Source organism: Aspergillus bombycis (genome assembly GCF_001792695.1).
Source record: "Aspergillus bombycis strain NRRL26010 chromosome Unknown contig00001, whole genome shotgun sequence".
Lineage (NCBI taxonomy): Eukaryota > Fungi > Ascomycota > Eurotiomycetes > Eurotiales > Aspergillaceae > Aspergillus > Aspergillus bombycis.
In genome coordinates this window covers 553,704-572,948 of record NW_019170003.1, presented here as the reverse complement: position 1 = coordinate 572,948, position 19,245 = coordinate 553,704, and the positions used below count along the sequence as shown (strand labels likewise).

Below are 19,245 nucleotides of genomic sequence, written 5' to 3'. Positions count from 1 at the left end.
TTTGGAAGGCATTATATGGATGTGCTGAATGTTGTTGGAGTGTGCCACCTGCTCAAGTCTAATACAACGCAATTCCCATCCCGGCTATCAATATATGTGTGATCATGCGCCGTCGGGAGGATACATCTGAAGGAAAGAGAATAGTAACACCATGGACAGTTCTCTATTGGCACCATGCAACTGATATTTTATCCCCAGGCGCGAATGTGATTGATTGTTTCTTATTGCGAGGTCGGAGGAATCAGACTAGGGAATAAGGATTTATATTTCTTAATACCATACTGTTACGGTGCCAACACAGCCGCACTAGTAGCCTAAGGATGCAACAGGCAGAATTATTGGATGCGGATATCCAATCCATCACTGAACCATGCGAGTGACATAACCAGGACACACTATGTGATGAGGGGTGAAAGGTCAATTTCAAGCCCGCACATGATACTGGTATGTGACATAAAAGGTATGTTGAGGATTGAATCTTGTATGGATTCAGTGACAATCAAGTTCATGTTTTCGACCTTCAGGGCGCAGAGCCTATTAAAAGCAGCTGAATCACTGTTTTCTTCTGCGGTTGGCTGCTGAGTTGACCACGTTCTACACTGGGCTTAAGTACAGCTGAGTGGACGGGAAGCCCTGTTCTCCACACCCTATGGTCATATGTATTATTTAATATAGGTACTAGTAGTAAACTATATTGTACAAGGATATTCTGGCTTATGAAATATGTTGATCTAGTAATAGACTAAACTATTGTACATGGCCGTCGACCTATTTCAATACTCGGGTATATGTATGATTTAAACGGCTTAGAGTTACTAGACTTGTCTTCAAAGCTTGGATATGAAATGGAAGCGTCTTGCCTCTCCTAATGACGTATGGAAGGTAGAACACCCACAGATCTCTAAAAAAAAAAATAAACTCAGCATGGTACATGCAGTAGGCCAAGTTCAAACTTAAAAGGATTGAAGTGATCCATTATACACGTCCTTCGGAGAGTGTGCTAGTGCTTCCGTTGGTCTCCACAGGCCTAAATAGTACAGGGTCCAGACAAGGATATAGCGGATCTTAACTGTAGAATTCACGAATTCTCAATTCAACATTGGTCGTCGCTACACGATGGCTCTCTAATCATAGATGAAAGATAAGATAAACCTTAAGAAATTCTTGGCTTCACGGGTGATGACTAAATTGACCAGGGGCATAAATGCGACTATTAATAGATATAAATCCTCGCCTGACGATAACTATAGTTTCTCTCTTCCCCAGTCACACCACCCGTCCCTTTCGTAGTTATCCTTGTACCAGTAGCTGAAGTATCTGGTGTGTGCTTGGTGAGTAATAGCCGAAAATTTGAAGCGTTCACAGAGTATCTTCGTGCAGCTTGTAAAGATTAATTAACATAGTTCGTACGCTACTACTAATAGCCGGCTTTTCTAACGGGGCCCGCGGATCCCGAGGCCGAAGGAATATTTTGAAATGCCTTTCCCTTGACCTTTCCTTTTGAAAAAAACACTGAGGCAATTTCTTATCAGATTCTTGGCCTTCTTTATGGAGTAATTCCCTGCTTAATTATCTCAGACGCCCCCGTTATAATTTTACTTCGATTATTGTATGACGTCATAGAAATCAGAATCAAATCTGCTTTACGGTATAAACGACGTGGTAGGAAAATGCGCCTATGGCCGTCTGGTGACGGAACATCCGAACCACCGGTGTTCCTGGAGTGGAGATCATCGAAGTTCTTCATCATCTTTGTGGTGGTGTTTGCAGTTTTCACGGTACGAAGATCAAGCATGCTATATCAGCAAATGCTCAGACGGAATATGCTAATAAACACGTTGGTAGGACATATTACTCTATGGACTAGTATGTGATATGGTCATTTTGTATGACTTTGGATATCTTAGGATCTCTGACATAATTCATAGATAGTTCCTGTGACCCCAACTGCTCTACATGAGAGAGTGGGTCTATCGGAAGACAACGGTATGTTAATTTGCCTACTTTTTAACATATGTTCAATACTGATTAACAATTGCTCCGCAATGTAGAACAGAGCTGGACATCTATCTTGCTGGCGCTTTACGGAGCAGCTCTGCTGGCATTCTCACGTATGTACTGTCCTGGCTCCATCACCATGAAATATCATTCTGATAAGCATGTCGAATTCCAGCCATTGCTGGATACATAGCTGATCGAATTGAGTCAAGATGGTGGCCTCTATTGATCGGCTTGATTGCCTTGGGTGCCGCTACAGCGCTGCTTTGTGTCGGTACCCATCTTGGTCTCTGGATTGCTGGCCGCCTATTCCAGGGAGCATCAGCGGCAGTCGTCTGGACAGTAGGATGCGCACTTCTAGTCGATACTGTTGACAAAGAAGAGCTTGGGCAAGCGTTGGGCTATATTGGCATGGGAATGACCCTTGGAATAATGGGGGGTCCCCTCCTTGGCGGTGTTATTTACGAACATGGAGGGTATTATGCTGTCTTTGGATTGGCTTTCGCGTTGATCGGCTTAGACATCTTGTTCCGGATTATTATGATTGAGAAGAAGTATGCCGCAAAATGGCTCCCTCCCACAGAAGTATCTCCCCAAGGAGAGAAATTGGATAACGAAGCTGCCTCGCAAGACGCCACAGAATCCTCTGGCCCCGCTACAAGCAAAAGCGATCATAATAGAGATGGGAACCCGCAGGCTGTAACACCTGCATTGTCAGAAGGCTCACAATCTATGGAGAAATCGGGTGACCAACGCCTGGATAATTCCAATCACTCAGCAACCACCGAGCCCCATCCAGCGAAGGCCATACTCACTTTACTAGCATCGCACCGCATGATGGTCACTATATGGGCATACTTTATCCTTTCGGTCGCCCTGACCTCTCTTGACAGTGTGCTTCCCCTCTATGTGCAAGACACTTTTCATTGGGGGCAGACGGGCCAGGGATTGATCTTTGTTCCTCTATCTGTTCCGCACCTCATAGACCCCATAGTGGGATATATTAACGACAAATTTCCGGGTGTACGGCGCTACCTTGCAGCAGGCGCACTTTTCGCAACCGTCCCAGTCATTGTCTGTTTTCGATTTGTCACGGAAGACTCAATGAGACAGAAAGTACTGCTCTGCGCCCTGCTAGCCCTTCTTGGGGCCTGTCTGGCTTGCCTCATGCCCCCCATTCTGGTAGAAGCCTCATATATTGTGCAAGAGAAAGAAGAAAAGAATCCCAATATATTTGGTAAAGGGGGCGCCATGGCTCTTTCATATGGGATTTTGAATGCCGCCTTTGCCGCGGGCAGTATAGTCGGGCCGTTTTTTGCGGGCTATATTCGAGAAAGTGCCGGTTGGGCGACGATGTCGTGGGCCCTTGCAGTACTGACGGGCGTGTCGGCCGTCCCAGTGCTGTTGTTCTTGGGTGGATTCCTTTTCAAGAACCAGAAGAATGTGGAACCTCGGTCTGCTGCGTGATTTGCGACGGCTGGCCGTGTATATAGGAGGATACAGAATCGCAGAACAGTACATACTTTAGATAAAAGCTCTCCGCTTCAGTTAATACAACTATGCCCTATTCTAATTCGCGTGCACATTCTTATTGAGATCCCATCAGCGACATAAAAGCATTCTCATCCGTCCTCAGCAGCCGAGCACGAAGGATCCTCCACAGGCCAACTCGCAGCGGTGGAACTCCCCGCAACAGCCCCACATGCTAAGATGATGGCCATCGGCAATACTTTGGACACTATCAGCCGGGACTGAGGAAAATACAAAGGGTGGGGGGTCGGATCATATTAGAAGCTCATTGGCATCATTATCAATCTTTTCCTGGATACGCTATTACTATCGTCGTCTTCAGCCGTCACGAAAGATGAGCGCACCGCAAGTTTCCCATCAAACCCTAAACGCAGAATTCAAGGGTACTGCGCGCAAGATTGGGGAAACGGTTATCCACCAATTCCGCGGAATTAAATACGCCAATGTTGCCGCCAGATTTGAGCGTGCCGAACCTGTAGATAACTTCAACGGAGCATCTATTGATGCTACTCAGTACGGGTATGTGCTCTTTCCGTTGTCATCGAAGAGTTGGGTTTCTCGGTGACGTGTTAATGCATGGTTCAGACCGAGATGCCCTCAGGCGGCTGTAGATGTGCGCCACTTGTTGCGGATTCCAGAAGATTTTGAGATTCCGGATGAGCCTGAGGATGAATTCGAATGTCTTAATCTGGACATCGCATGTCCGCCTTTGTCAGCTAATTCGGGGCTCCCCGTTTTGATCTGGATTCACGGTACATACTTGACGGCATTGACCTCAAGGCTAGAACACACACGGCTGACTATCACCCAGGTGGTTCCCAAGTCGTCACCTTCTGCTCAGGAGCATCCAAGATCTGTGGTCAGTAGGCCTCTGAGCTGTGATGCTCATTAAGTATCCATTTATTGACTTGGTCACAGATCCGGCCAAGATTGTGGCTGATTCTATTGAGGCCAAGCAGCCTATCATTGTTGTTTCCATCAATTATCGACTTAATATCTTCAGCTTCGGGGATGGAAAAGAGAGGAATCTTGCACTGAAGGACCAGAGATTGGGGATTGATTGGGTGCGGAAGAACATCGCCGCTTTTGGGGGCAATCCGGTATGTGTCAGGTCGTTGCAGATATCATTCATGGTCGGTCTCATATTAAGTTCTTAACCGCTACTAGGGCCATATCACTCTCTCCGGTGAAAGTGCGGGTGCTGTTTATGTTCATGCACATCTGATCACTGGACCACCTGTAAAGAGGGCAGTTTTAGCATCTGGGTCTCTTTATCTCTCATCTCCGTTGCCCGTGGAGCGAGGCAATGGACTTATCCAGGTCTTACAAACGAAGGTGAAGGGACTTGGGCAGTCTTCCCTTCGTGAGGCCTCCGTCTCTGCTCTCATACAGGCACTGAAAGAGTGCAATGTGAACACGATGTGGATCCAGGAGGAGCCAGAGCTTGAGAACTGGGAGACCAAGCCGGAACAGGTCGACGAGCTTATGATAGGTGATACAGAATATGAGGTTTGTTTGATAGCCATGCCATTCCAGTCATTGGAAGCACCTCTCTGACCATATCTAGTCCGTTATCTGGAGGAATGGGGTGGAAACACTAGATGGGGAGACGATTACCGCTGCCTTTGAACAAGACATGGAATGGGGCACAAAACTGCGAAAGCTGTACCAAGTGGTCGCCGACCGCCCTACAGCCTGTAAGCTGGGTGCCTTAGATTTTGTTAATGACATTCGCTATACACTCCCTGTTGAGGTTATTTCTAAAAAGCTTACAGCGGCCAACAAGAGAGTGTATAGGTATGTGTTTGACCAAGCCAACCCATGGCAAGCCTCCAGTCGTGCTCATCATGCTGTTGATCTTCTCTATCTGTTCGCGGGGGTTGATTTGTCCTTCAATCCGACTGCGGAAATGGTGGGCCAGGAGACAAGAAAACGTTGGATCCAATTTGTTAGCGGCGGTAACCCTTGGTCTTCAGAGCAAAGGTTCGCCTTCGGACCACTTGGGGATTGCAAAGAAATATCGGAGGCGCAGTTTGCGGGTCGGAGACGAGTAAATCATCTCAAGGCGCTAAAAGAGGCTGGAATGGGTACGTATATGCCTATCGCTACTGCCTTAACGGCAGGAAAGATTAGTCTCTTAAATTGAGAGAACAAAGAATCAACAATGGGGGCTTTGATACGCAGTCGGAAATGTAGGGAATGCATCATCGCTTTCTTAGACTACCAATGACGTCTTGGCTGTTGGTATAGAACCTTTTAGTGGAATGATAGGGCCGGGGTCTAGAGATGTATGTAGGCGCCTACCAGCGAAAATATTTTCATTTGATGGTAGACAGAATCCTTCGCAGCCTTGTGCTATTTGTATTCTGTTTGTTGCGCAGGCAACTTGCGCCAATCAATAGCCGCTAAGGTATTCATTCACCTCCTTCCATTGCCAATCATTTTGAGGCCGCCTGTTTGCACTGCCTTTGTTTGAGCTTCCCAGTAGACATAAATTGATGCTTCAGCCCAACCTCTAATTAACAACTCAGTCTTTTTTTTATCTTCTCAGTTCCTGTTTCAGTTAAGATTTTTCTGTCGTTCAGCCCTCTGCTTGCATACTTTCAAATAAAGCATACATTTTACAGACTGCTCTCAAGTCATTCATCATGAAGAAAGAGACTTCCGAAAACTCGATGCTAGCCGACCCGGCACTCCTGGACAAGATCGACAAGCTGTTTGCCTGCAACGTGGGTGAGTACATTGCTCTCCCACAGCTAGTTGTTGTGGGCGATCAGTCCAGTGGAAAGTCCTCGGTCCTTGAAGGCCTTACCCAGCTGCCCTTTCCACGCGATAGTGGACTTTGTACTCGATTTGCGACCCAGATTATTTTTCGTAGAGATAGAGACTTGTCTACTCGCAAAGTCAGTGCCTCTATCATCCCAGCAGCCGATTCAGATGCCGACCGTACTGCTAGACTCAGAGCATGGCGCACTGAGAGTATCGGCGGCTTAGAGCCTAATCTCTTCTCCAAAGTCATGCAGGAAGTAAGCTCGCAGTCTTGATCTTATCCTAAGCTTTAAGCTAACTCTATAAAGGTCCATGAAATGATGGGAGTTGGTGGAAACTCGGCTCTGTCGACATTCTCTAAAGATGTCCTTCGCTTGGAGATCTGCGGGCCGGAAGAGGACCACTTGAGTGTGATCGACGTGCCTGGAATTTTCAAAAATACTACTCCAGGGCTAACTTCAAAGTCTGATATTGCCGTGGTCAGAGAGATGGTAGAAGGCTACATGAAGAACCCTCGGTCTATCATGCTTACTGTCGTTCCTGCCAACGTTGATATTGCTACTCAGGAAATCATCGAGATGGCCCGCGAGTATGACGCAGAAGGAGAAAGGACCATTGGAGTTCTCACAAAGCCAGACTTGGTGGATAGGGGTGCTGAAGACAAAGTTGTGGATCTTGTATCGGGGAACAAGTTATTTCTTCGGCATGGTTGGATAATAGTCCGCAACTTGAACCAACAGGAGCTAATGGACAGAGACACGGACCGTGATGAGGCAGAAGAGGCCTTCAGTCGGAAGGCACCTTGGAATACAATTGCTAAAGATAAGTTTGGCATCAAATCTTTGAAATCCCGTCTCCAAGAAACCGTTACTGAGAATGCACGACGCGCATTTCCTTCGGTAGATCTTCCTTGTTTTCTCAACTAAAGGATATCTACTAACTCATCCCTAGGTTCGGACAGAAATCAACAAAAGGTTGAAGGAAGCCAGGACCTCCTTAAAGGCCCTTGGCAACGAGAGGGGGACGCCAGAGCAGCAAGCAGGCTTTCTGTTAGACATTATGAGCAAATTCCAGGAAATCACTTCCCAAGCGCTGAGTACGAGCTACGGCGAGAACGATATCTTCGACGACCATATGGACCTTCGGCTTGCCACTATGGTTGTCAACCGAGACACAGTTTTCGCAGAAGACCTCGATCGATATGGTCACGAATACAATTTCAAGACAAGTGGCAAAAAGAACCCTGATACCTTTGATGCGTATGCTACAGCAGTGCCTGCAGATGAATCTGGAGATCAGAACGAAGTCCAAACTCGAAAATCAGATAGCATATTAGAACTCGATGATGTCGTTACAGAACCGACCTACGAAGCTTTGCCCTCTGACAGTGATATCTACGAGTGGCTAAAGCAGCTATACCAATCATCTCGTGGGTTCGAGATTGGCACGTTCAACGCGTCGTTACTTCCTACCATCATGAAAAAGCAATCAGCCAAATGGGCTAACTTTGCTAAGGGGTATATCAGCGATGTGATTACAATGGTCCATGGATTTATTGTTAAGGTACTGGAGACTATTTGTGTGGACAAACGCGTATTCAACAACCTTCGTTCGATCATGATAGACAATCTCTTGGACAAGTACCAACGTGCCCTGGCACAGGTGGACTTCTTGCTCCATGTGGAACGTAACCAAGCGCCCAAGACGCTCAATCACTATTTCAATGAAAATCTCCAAAGCTGGTATGTTGGTTCGAACAAGATTCAGGTAAAGGAATGCATCTACTAACAGGTTTTAGCCGCCAAGAACGCCTGCGTTCTAAGCTTGAAAGTAAAGTCATCAACGATAGCTACGGAGGAGAGGTTGTTCGACTAGAAGACCTTACTGTGCTAAACCACATGAGCAACTCTGAATACACGGTTCAGGATGTCCATGATATCCTCGAATCTTACTATACGGTAGCTCGGAAACGGTTTGTAGACAACGTTTGCATGCAAGCAGCAGATTATCATCTCGTCACCGGACCGGAGACCCCAACCAAGCTTTTCTCATCCTCTTTTGTCAACGGATTGTCTAATGATGAACTCAAGGACATAGCGGGCGAGGATGCATTCACTGTACGGCAGCGAATGAACTTGAATAAGGCGATCAGGGAACTTGAAGAGGGTAGGAAGATACTGTTCTAAGGACAAATGGTGCTTGGGAGTACAGCGAAGCGAACTGAGGTTGGAGTTTCTGGAACTAGGGAAAGCGAGACAGCTGGCATTCGTGTAGAGTCAATTCAAGAATGGATTTGAATATGGAGCAAACATTGCAGTTAGTAATTCATAAGTAAAGTACCCATGCATTACCCTGAGCATTGTGCGACAGCAAAAAGGTAGGGGAAGGGCAGCTCTCACGTATCCTATCCTAAAGAGCGTTGGGAGTTCAAAAAAGCAAAAAGCAATGACCAGACTGGGGCTCGATCCCAGGACCTTATCGGTGTTAACGATACGTGATAACCAACTACACCATCCGGCCAATTGATGAATTTTTGGTTCAGTATTTGACCACAGAAGGCAGAGTGAAAAACCATCAACTAACAGGTTAGGGTTATGTCGTCTCTATGGTATACTCGGTAGGCTTTTGTCCTTGCACATCTTATAGACCACGTGAAGTAAGCTATGTAACAGTAGTAACTGACAGAGATAGGGTTACTTTTAGCCTAGTCAGAGCGTATCGTTTTCGGATTGCATCGAAATACAGTACAGTAGATCGCATCAAATGTGCTATAGAAGGGTATAAACGCAAGGCTATCTCTGTAATGTTTGGCCCAAGCAAAAATGAGCTTGACTGTAAACGCTGTTCGACCTGGTCTAATACAAAAGATACTTCTCACTTACGCCTCTTAAGTGGGCCTACATGATAGACCCCAGCAGTAACACTCGAATGAATCCATGAATTCAGCTTGTCAATATGACTTCGGAGTAAAACTCGCACCCCGCAGGAAGAATAGTATCAAGAGAAGTGCAGAACATGCGCATCGGGCCATCGCCCTCACTGCTATCCGCTTTTTCTGTTTTCCTTTTTTAAAAAAAGAAAAAAAAAAGTCCCATAGCATCGGCACTTAGTATCTGCCAGTGTATTCCTGTTCAGATGTCAAGGGTAAACCTTGAGGTTTTTGAACGGAGGAAAATCAGCCATTTGGACTCAGGCCAGGCAGAAGAACAAAAACCTGAATCCACATCTTCAAACGTTTCAGGGAATACACTAGATTCACTCGATATGCGAAACAGCATACCATACTGATATACAGTACATAGCAGTCTTTCCCTAGCGAGAGGCAGCCGCGAAGTCACCATGCTTCCGTTTTACTGTGAAAACCAAAGTCGCTAGAATACCTATTTTGTTAAACAGTAAGCAGTGTAAGTAAGCAATCTCTATGAAATTAAGGTCTCAATATATATTGAGAAGTTTATTCTCATTCGGTAATATATGTTTTACACATTTTCGAAGGGCTAGTCAGAGAAGGGATTGTAAATGGGATATATATCAAACAGCCCATCTTCTCTCTTGAAACTCCGCCAAACAGAATTGTCTAAAACACGTTTCGAATAGGCTCACAGCTTGGAGAATTCGAGGTAGTATATTTATAGTTGGTGCATCGAGGGAAATGAAGTTTTGATCGCACCTGGGCTAGACTCTCCTGCCTATCCAATCGATTATGCTAAGTTGTCATGCAATAGAGAGTTTTATAAAGACCTAGGAAATTTAGTTATTAAGGGAGCTACTCTGCTACATCAAATAAAGGTACAAAACAAGATCCAGCATCATCAACATCACGGTTTTATTATCGATGGATTGAGCGAGAATGGAAAGCCTTGGTATGGATTGAATACAAACGTTCAGGGCTTCCGGGAATCATGATTTGTGCCGGGTAATTTCTCGGACGATCTGCCATGATTCCGGAAGTGTCTTTCCTGTTGTAAACTTCAGAGCCCTCTTAAAGCACCTTGAAACCTCAGAGCAACATATACTTCTCTTTGTATCACCTTGTAAGTTGTGTTTGGAAGCTATTAGGGAAACTCTTGATCCTGCGCCGCCCCCTTTACGGGCTCTAACCAACTCCCACGATGTCTCACGTAAAACTCCCTCTCGGGGGTGGCCTTCTCTATTCCTTGCCCCTCATCGATAGTGCCCACCAGCAGAATGATCCGGCCGTCAAAGATGTCTCGAGTGGCCTTTTTGTATATCGCCGACCCACAGTCTCCACAGAAAAAGACAGTGAGCTCCATCCCACTTTCATGTTGTTTGGTGCAGTCACGGAGCGACCCAGAGAGTAACGAAAAATTGGACTCGGGAATAGCAAAATTGGTAGTGTAGGTAGAGCTGGTGATTTTACGGCAGCTTAAACAGTGGCAGATGACGTATTCCAAGTTAGATATCAATATTTATGATATAAGAATATAGCGAATGGAGTCTCATCACCTTCTGTGCTACTTCCTCGGAGAACTCATACTTCACCCCCACAGAAGCATAATCTGGTAGGCATGATGTTTTAACAGATGGAAAGACAAATTCATAGCTTCAGGTTTAGAGCGAAAGGAGAAGCGCGGGCATATGTTTTTCCCTCTCATATGATATGGTATGCTACAAAGTTCGGGCTTCGCTGCACAACCAAACGCCGAGAGTATCCGCACTCGGCGAATGCGCATGGCTGGCTGCTAGCGAACGTCAGATAGCCATGGCCGAAGATAGAACCTGTAGAGCGGGCCTAAGTGTGGATACTAAATACCAAGAGAGGATTGATGCTAAAATATCTGAGGTGCAACGAGAAATTGCAGAGGGGTCGACTCGGCGAGCGTAAGCTCTCTGAAAGTTAACATTTACGAAACGCCAAGAATTCTCTACAGATTGGCTCTAGGGTAATACTGTACAATATTCAGTCATCATATATGAAGCCTACATGGTTATAAATTGATGCTATGCTTCGCTGTCATAACTCGCCCCATTCAGCGAGCTGCATTTTGCAACGATGGCGCCCAATATATATTTAAAATAAAAATAAAAAAGATTCCGCAATAAAGGAAGTTGAAATCAAAGTGACGAGACGAGAAGATATCACGGTTCATCTTTCCAAACTTTAGATAGAAACCCGCCTACAGGTGTTAGTTTCAGATGAGGAAGAAGCTGATTCCACTCATTCGAGACCTCCCATGCCCCTTTAAGACCTCCAAGGATAAGCTCAGCAATAACATATTCAGAAAATATTCCCCAGTTCGAGTCCACTTGCATATCGGGATGCCTAGGGAGCATTGGGATCCATGATGTTTTCAATCTCCCAGCCTCAAGGTTCTCCCGCGATACAGTTTCAGTTTTAAAAGGACCTGGTACAAGTGTTAACGGCTAAAGAGGAACTTTGCCCACCAGCGATATATGACTGACCTCGGATGGACTCCACGAGCTTAATAAGCTCAGAGTTGGAAATAAATGAGCCAGTAATTCCTCCAATCTCTGGCCAAGTGTCTTGGTACCCAAGAGCTTCAGTAACAACCTTGGCCATGTCCTGTACAGTGGTCAAAGTAACTCGATAGTCTTCTCCGGCAGGTATGATAGCGCGACGATTATTGATGCCCCACTGGTTGGTGAAGATTGGAGTATAAGTTGTCGACGGAATGGGAGAGCTGAGATAATTCATAAAGTTACCTGGCTGGAAGAGGCAATATTCCAGACGCTTATTCTTTCTGTTGACTTCTTGCAGATACTCATAGACGCGGTCTTTTTCTTTGAACGTAAAAATTCCGCTGTTGCTTCGCCTATAGAACTGTTAGTGTTTCTTTATTCACAAGAAGCGAATGACAATTTACATGGCTCACGCAGCCCATTCGTTTGGTGCAAATCGTTTCACCCCAGCTTCAATGCAGGCATCGATTAATCTTATCTGCACATCGAAGCTAGATATAAAGCAAAGCACAGAATGCACGGCTTCCAAATTTTTTGCCAGGTTGGTTTTATTGTCGTAGTCAACAACTACGAACTTAACACTAGGCCGTGCATGCTTAGGGACATCCTGAACACCTCTTAGTATCAAAGTGAGAAAATCAATGGGAGGAAACTTAGACTTACAGATCGAGTGAAGGTGACCACTTCATGCTTTCCAGAATCGACCAGCGCAGCAACCACCTCCTGGGCGACAGCTTATATAAGGTAGAGAGTATCAGTCGGTGTACAACATCACATTTAATATGAGGACCTGACTTACGTCCAGTGCCTCCAGCTACAACAACGCGAACCATGGTGATGAAAGGAGAATATGATCACAAACCACCTGGAATGTGTTGCCATAATTATCCAGGGGGTCGTTGCCTACTTATACTCTCTTTCCTACACATGCCAGGCTCAAATTGGGAGTACGCACGCGATAGGAGTAAATCCTTAGTAATAAACGATTTTCTGAGAGATATCTACATGAGTTAACGACGTAGCCAGATCCCGGAAGCTGCAGTACCCGGTATCTGGGTCTTCACCGGATGTTCGGTGACTGCAAATCCGGACATGGCTGCTAATAATTTTAATTTTATCATCGACAGTGGAGTGAGGCTATTCCTGCAGCAGGTGGTCTACTCCTCAGAAGTCGGTAATTGGCAGGACCCTGCAACAATTTTAAAGTACTTGCTTTGAGAGTGGTATGCTACGTCTGTCATGCCTTTGTGTGGTTTAATTGATGACTCATTCGCATTGAACTGGAGAAATTATTATTCGGCTAATGTCATTGAAAGGTTGTCCGAGCCCAGATCATTTGTGGGGTCTGTTCCATATATTCCTAATTTGATGTTAATCTTCATCCTGAAAGTGCTGCCGGACAGGGTAACACACGTTCAAAGCCTGGACAGCTCTCATAGCAGCAAGATTAGTCGGAGCATACTCCATTAAGGCATCTCGCCCTCTTAAGGTATTATGGACCGCTAAATGCTTCATATTCATGTTGCTGCTTAATCGAGCAATAAATATTAGGTTCAAGACAGCGAAAGACGTACTATACATCGGGAACCAATGAGAACTGAGCTGTGGAGTCTGAGAGACCGTCTGGACAATCTCGCGTGAGGCCTTGAGGCAGGCTTGAGCACACATGAAACCATGTTCGCTTGTACCCTGAGAATATGATATCACATTCAAGTAATGCAGAAATGGTCGATAAAGTAGCATCTGTGCGTGGAAGAAAGATATTTGAAGGATTGTTTGAGCACTGTGTCATATTAGAAAATTTTCAAAAAGGCCCGGTGAAGGGGATGACGGACAGGGCTATAGTGTGAAGTGAATAGTTCCTAGCATTGCTGAGAGTTTTGAAATGTATCATCCAGTTGTGCAATTTTTGCTCAAGGGTATGGACTGCTGCAAGCCCAATCCGAAAGTGGCCATGGGTGGACTTTCGGCCATAGGTAGGATAAACCTCTCGGATAACAGAGAGAAGAATTAGAGTAAGTTCAGTGTGACAGTTCATGAAAGCCATAAGGCTAATCACTCCACTAGGCATGGGGTTGATCTCATTTTGGCTCATATATTCATCATCCACCTGCAGAGGATACTCTTGATCGATGTCTTCTTCTCGTAACAAAGGCGGCGTACCAAGGAAAACATTTAAGAAGAGGTCCACATGTCTTAACGCCCAGAAAATCCGTTTCCTAGATTCCCTCACGATTGGGGTCCAATCGGCTTCAAATGACCGATGGAGACCAAGGCGCAGGGCACACCGAATTCCCATCCTTGCATAGTAGTAACTTTGGTCGAATAAGGAGACAAACTGCAGAAAAATGCTCATGGCACAGACTGCTTGGAGGCAACCCAGGCTACGGCAATTAAAGATGTTCAGAAAGCGATGGGCATAGTTAAACTATGAGCACCTACGCAGTGTTAGCTAATACAGATGGACTGTCAGGACTCAGAATGGGTTACAAACCCTTGTGTCAACCGATCAAGATGTCCTTCTGCATCGCTTTGATATGCTTTACCGTTGTCAAAAAACTTCCCTAACGCCAAAAGTGTATATAGTAAAGGGAGAGTTTCCCAATCATCGCTTGTCCACTTTTCAGACTGTACGTTATAAATTCGGTCCAAAAACGAGTAGAATGATGGCTGATGAATAAATCGTGTGGTAATAAGAGCGTCGTTGAGAGCTATGTTGCAAGTGAAAATCGCCTCTGTTCTTGATGGCAAGCTAGATGGTGAAAACCGTAGTGAATGTTTGGGTTCGCTAAATAACGATTGCATGGCGGATAGTTTAGGGGCGGGTGTCGCCCGAGGATCCTGGAGATAAATACCTGGAATGTTTTCCTGTAAAGTCCGAGTAAAGAGAACACCAGAGCCTTGTCCTTGGAGGTCCCAACATTTACTACAGTCATGGCCCAGAGCACCAGGCTCAAAACCATTGATTCCAGCCAGATCTGATTCTTTCTTGATGTATCTGGTGGTGACCGAACATCAGGAGTTGATGCTAATTCATGTCGTCTGGATTTGCTGAACTTATCATCACTTGTCCATGTACCAGGTAGAGTGACACTCAAGATAGATCTTATTTTTTTAGTCGTTTTCCAAGCATTGACAGCTTCCATATTGCTCTAGGGGTTGTTCGTGGGCCGCTATTGGAGGAGCATCCTAAAAGGTTATCGAGTGGATACCAAAAGTCGAGGCTGACGGCTTCAACGAAAACGTACTTTCTCCAATCCTAACGCATGACGCGCAGGGATATTGCTTGTTGCACCTCGCTTTTCTTCGGGAACATGTTTCGCAATTTTCGGAAGTCCTCCTCCGCTGCGCTTGGTTTGACGCTCTCAGGCACGGAGTCATTGCCTGTAGTTTGCTGGATTATAGAGGTCCTGCTCTCTAAATTGGAAATCTATGTAGCGTGGTCTCGTACCTAGATGAGATAAAATAAGGAATGCCAGACAATATGCTCTGTCTGACAATTGTAAGTGGTAAAAGTTGTGCTGGAGGGCTTCTTTTCTGGTCAAACCTTTCATTGATTGTTAAGCAATGTGCATACATAGCTAGCAATGCGACAGTCGATTGATAAGCTATGGGAAATGACAAATCACCGGTCGACCAAATACCGAGACAAGGCTCACTTGCTTCAACTTTCAGTCGCCGGAGTAGAAACCGTGCTTTACTCGGTGAATGAGTGTTGGTGTCACCCAATTTGTCATTGGCCACGTGCCCTCTCCTGGACGTTTAATAAATACGCTCACCCTTTAGCTATGAGTGCAGCTACATCAATAGCAATAGATCCAACTCTGGATTGTTATTTCATTGTTCAACATACTCAAAATGGTTCTCACTGGAAGCTGCATGTGCGGTAAAATTAGGTATCAGGCTGATAGTAGGACTCTCCCTTACCCGAACCTCAAAAACGCAGTCAATAGAACTTGCTAATTTTCTTTGTCTTTAGCCGAGCCTGCTGTAAAGGCAGTATGCCACTGTCTGAATTGCCAAAAGGTATGCATAGAATTTCTTTACCACCACTGTTAGGTACAACCCTAATGCCAATATAGTTCAGTGGATCTGCCTTCACTACAAATTTTATTATTCCTCGATCAGCCTTTAAAGTCTTGTCCGGTATGCAGCACATATTCTCTTATGGCCTCTGGTGTCTAATACAACTTTCACAGGTAACCCCAAGTCTGGCGAGTATTTAGCCGACTCAGGGTATAAATATCATACATTCTTTTGCGGAGATTGTGGATCTTCTCTCTACGGCCAACCTGAGTCTTTGCCCGAAATGATGTCTATCAAAGCCGGGTCGTTGGATCCAGAGCAGGCACGGCTTGCAGATGGGAAAATTGATGCTGAAGCTTTTGTCAAGCGGCGTGTGGCCTATTTGAAGCCCATTGACGGAGCGAGCCAAGTCGAAGGCATGATCCAGGCATGAGCTGGAAATGCGGTAGTAGTTTTTGATGTGCTGTATAATTTACTGGAATCATCTGAATAGCTAGTGCTACATATTACATGTCAATAGATGGAACTACGGTGAATTGGCATAACTTGACGTTTACCAATGCGTTATCTGTTCAAATTAGAAGCAACCTAGCCACCTAGAAGTCACTAGCATTGCTCAGACTCTTCTTATATTTTTCCTCTGTGCCCCTTTGCTGTGTATAGAATCATAGCGTACCATGTACGAGGTTCAGGAGACCATTTCAACAACTAGAGAAGCTGATACCCCGAGGTATGCGAACTCCAACGTACATAAATAAAAATATCTTTCTGCTACCAGGTGATGGAATAGTGAAGAAAGGATAATCTACTGATCTCTAGTCTATCGCAGAGTGTAGCGAAAAGCATAACCGATCCCGCAGTGCCGAACGTAGATTTGAGGACAGAGACACATTTGATCTTAACATTAAAGTGCGCATCGTATTATGACCAACCTCATACGGCTTGCCGCTTTCTTTTCTCTCTCCTCTTTTTTTTTTTTTTTTTTTTTCTTTTTTTTTTTTTTTTACGTTGTTGTTTCTAGTGACAAGCGTCAATAGCTCTGAGCATTCGGCGTTTGCCATTGGGGAGAGCAAAGGCCGAGTCATGACATCGGTGTTAACTCAAATTTCTAATCAGAGTTATCAATCTAGAACCGAATTAGTCAAGCAGCGTGCTAGCTATGCGGTCTGTATCACATAAAATGGAATCAGGTTCCCCTAAGTTCATGGACTACAATCCAAAAAGTCCCAGAGAATCACATTCTAAACGTTTGCTAAATTTGTTTATTATCCTGTCAATCAGCGACTCCAAATTCCACGCTACTACCTCAAAATGGCCACTACCACGATGAAGCAATGGGTTATCGAACACCCAGACAAGGAAATGAAAGGTATGAAATTGGCCGAAGTTCCTCTTCCTCAAGTTGGTGGTCGTGGGGTCTTGGTGAAATTCCAAGCGGCTGCTCTTAATTACCGCGATTGTGCTATCGCAAAGGTGAGATTAACTATATAGCTTTACATGCCCCTTAAGGTAAATAGTCCCTGAACTAAATAAGTTTATAGGGGACATTTCCCTTTGCTCACCAATATCCCATCGTACCTGTTTCCGATGGCACTGGTGTGGTCGTCCAAATTGGCCCTGAAGTTAGAGAATTTAAAGAAGGTGACACTGTCATGACCATCTTTAATCAAGGCCATCAGTATGGCGATATTGATCCTTACGCCGCATCAACTGGTGTTGGCGGTACAATTGATGGTGTTCTCCGTCAGTATGGTGTTTATGACGAGTCTGGACTAGTCAAAGCTCCAAGGAATCTCAGTGCTTTGGAGAGCAGCACTCTCCCAGGCGCAGCGCTTACAAGCTGGAATGCTTTATATGGACTCCGACCAATTAAGGCAGGGCAATATGTGCTGGTTCAGGGAACTGGAGGTGTTAGTGTCTTTGGGCTGCAGGTATGTCTTGTGCTTATTTATAATGCTTTTGGCTTTCGACTCCGACCGTCCGGAGGCATCCTTCTATTACGAAGGCTAACAGGGTTGCTACTTGTAGTTGGCTAAAGCTGCAGGTGCAACGGTTATTGCTACGACCTCCTCTGAGGAAAAGGTTAAGATATTGAAGCAGCTAGGAGCTGACCATGTTCTTAACTACCGGTCTAGCCCAAATTGGGGTGAACTTGCTCGTCAGCTTACCCCAGATCAACGGGGAGTTGACTGTATCATCGACATTGGTGGCACAGATACACTTGAACAGAGCTTAAAGTGTATAAAGATGGATGGAGTCATCAACTTGGTTGGCTTCCTAGGTGCCAGTGACAAGCCTCAACCAGGGCTTCTTGAAGCCTTGAGCCATGTCTGCACAGTTAGGGGTATCTATGTGGGCAGCCGTGCTATGCTTAAAGATATGGTCCTGGCATTTGAGGCAAACGACATTCATCCTGTGGTTGATGAGAAAGCTTTCACTCTCGAGCAAGGAAACGAAGCATTTGAATATTTGGTAAGTAATGAGAGATATATGCTTTCTCAAATTAAAGTGCTAATTCGCTACAACACAGGCTGCCCAGAGACATATTGGAAAGGTCGTTGTGCAGATCAACTAGCTTGAACTGTATATGCTGGAGATCATCTTCTATTAATGCTTTAGGCGACATAGGAGGGGAAACACTGTTTATTAACAGTTTCTGTATTCTTCTTTCTCTTTGACACTTCTGTAGCTATGGCTGAAGGAATCTTTTTGAGGTATCTGTGTTTTTCTGGGCTTTTGTTCTCTAATCTCTAATACTCTATATATGACCTTCGGGATATGAAAGTATCTTAGGCCCATTAATCAGTAGCATTGATGCGTAATATGGCTAGCCAGAGGTGACAATTAGTATCAACCGTAAATAAACTAGATAATGGAGAGCCCCATTTGCGGTGAAATATAAATAAAGCCCCGCTGCTTTATATATTTAGGCCCGCCTGATATATGACGGAAAAAATAAGCACGCTTTTGATAAATTGTATGCAAGTGTGAAACATTACGAGTATAATGATTAAGATGCTGTGACAGATAAGAGGTGGAGCTAGATATGCCGTTGGTTCGAGGCACACCCACACTGGAGGGCTAAGAAAACAAAAAGGGCGAGAGAAAAAGAAGAGCCAACTTTCGCTCTGTGCAATTTAGGAGGTTCAAAAGCAAAAAGATGACCAGACTGGGGCTCGATCCCAGGACCTTATCGGTGTTAACGATACGTGATAACCAACTACACCATCCGGCCAACTGATGAATTATGCGATTCTTATTTAACATCATAAACCAGAGCAAAAAAGGGGCTTTCCCTGCCAAAATTTCGTCTCCTAGACTAGACTAAAAATGGCATTATAGATCGAGAGCCCTGAGCCCCGGGTCTAAGTGTATATATGCAGGCAATCTTTCAGTGGGCAATTTCTTGTCATTGCTATCTAATGTGGAGACACCAATCCCTTTCTGTCCGTCCCGAAATTCTGACTACCTCCAGACTGA

The 19,245-nt window shown here is 45.1% G+C and overlaps 6 protein-coding genes across 6 annotated transcripts; 5 read left to right on the top strand and 1 right to left on the bottom strand.

Annotated features, from left to right (window-relative positions):
• Positions 1-1,670: 1,670 nt before the first annotated feature.
• Positions 1,671-3,465, top strand: ABOM_000210 (MFS transporter; the record flags this gene model as incomplete). The annotated part of the gene is made up of 5 exons (XM_022527340.1): positions 1,671-1,778; positions 1,846-1,866; positions 1,929-1,986; positions 2,052-2,111; positions 2,174-3,465. The coding sequence occupies 5 exons, from the start codon at positions 1,671-1,673 to the stop codon at positions 3,463-3,465; spliced, it is 1,539 nt and encodes a 512-aa protein (XP_022394701.1).
• A 397-nt stretch (positions 3,466-3,862) lies between these two features.
• On the top strand, positions 3,863-5,674 carry ABOM_000209 (putative carboxylesterase; the record flags this gene model as incomplete). Its single annotated transcript, XM_022527339.1, has 6 exons — positions 3,863-4,047; positions 4,114-4,280; positions 4,340-4,387; positions 4,447-4,628; positions 4,696-5,037; positions 5,096-5,674. The coding sequence occupies 6 exons, from the start codon at positions 3,863-3,865 to the stop codon at positions 5,672-5,674; spliced, it is 1,503 nt and encodes a 500-aa protein (XP_022394913.1).
• Positions 5,675-6,176: 502 nt separating this feature from the next.
• On the top strand, positions 6,177-8,483 carry ABOM_000208 (dynamin family protein; the record flags this gene model as incomplete). Its single annotated transcript, XM_022527338.1, has 4 exons — positions 6,177-6,554; positions 6,606-7,196; positions 7,249-8,039; positions 8,096-8,483. The coding sequence occupies 4 exons, from the start codon at positions 6,177-6,179 to the stop codon at positions 8,481-8,483; spliced, it is 2,148 nt and encodes a 715-aa protein (XP_022394914.1).
• Positions 8,484-11,397: 2,914 nt separating this feature from the next.
• On the bottom strand, positions 11,398-12,572 carry ABOM_000207 (uncharacterized protein; the record flags this gene model as incomplete). Its single annotated transcript, XM_022527337.1, has 5 exons — positions 11,398-11,663; positions 11,722-12,092; positions 12,153-12,346; positions 12,403-12,473; positions 12,539-12,572. 5 exons carry the CDS (start codon positions 12,570-12,572, stop codon positions 11,398-11,400), a joined length of 936 nt encoding a protein of 311 aa, XP_022394917.1.
• Positions 12,573-15,597: 3,025 nt separating this feature from the next.
• On the top strand, positions 15,598-16,198 carry ABOM_000206 (GFA family protein; the record flags this gene model as incomplete). The annotated part of the gene is made up of 4 exons (XM_022527336.1): positions 15,598-15,649; positions 15,719-15,765; positions 15,822-15,885; positions 15,939-16,198. The coding sequence occupies 4 exons, from the start codon at positions 15,598-15,600 to the stop codon at positions 16,196-16,198; spliced, it is 423 nt and encodes a 140-aa protein (XP_022394918.1).
• An 878-nt stretch (positions 16,199-17,076) lies between these two features.
• Positions 17,077-18,340, top strand: ABOM_000205 (zinc-dependent alcohol dehydrogenase family protein; the record flags this gene model as incomplete). Its single annotated transcript, XM_022527335.1, has 4 exons — positions 17,077-17,238; positions 17,307-17,696; positions 17,794-18,237; positions 18,296-18,340. The coding sequence occupies 4 exons, from the start codon at positions 17,077-17,079 to the stop codon at positions 18,338-18,340; spliced, it is 1,041 nt and encodes a 346-aa protein (XP_022394915.1).
• Between the last annotated feature and the right edge of the window lie 905 nt (positions 18,341-19,245).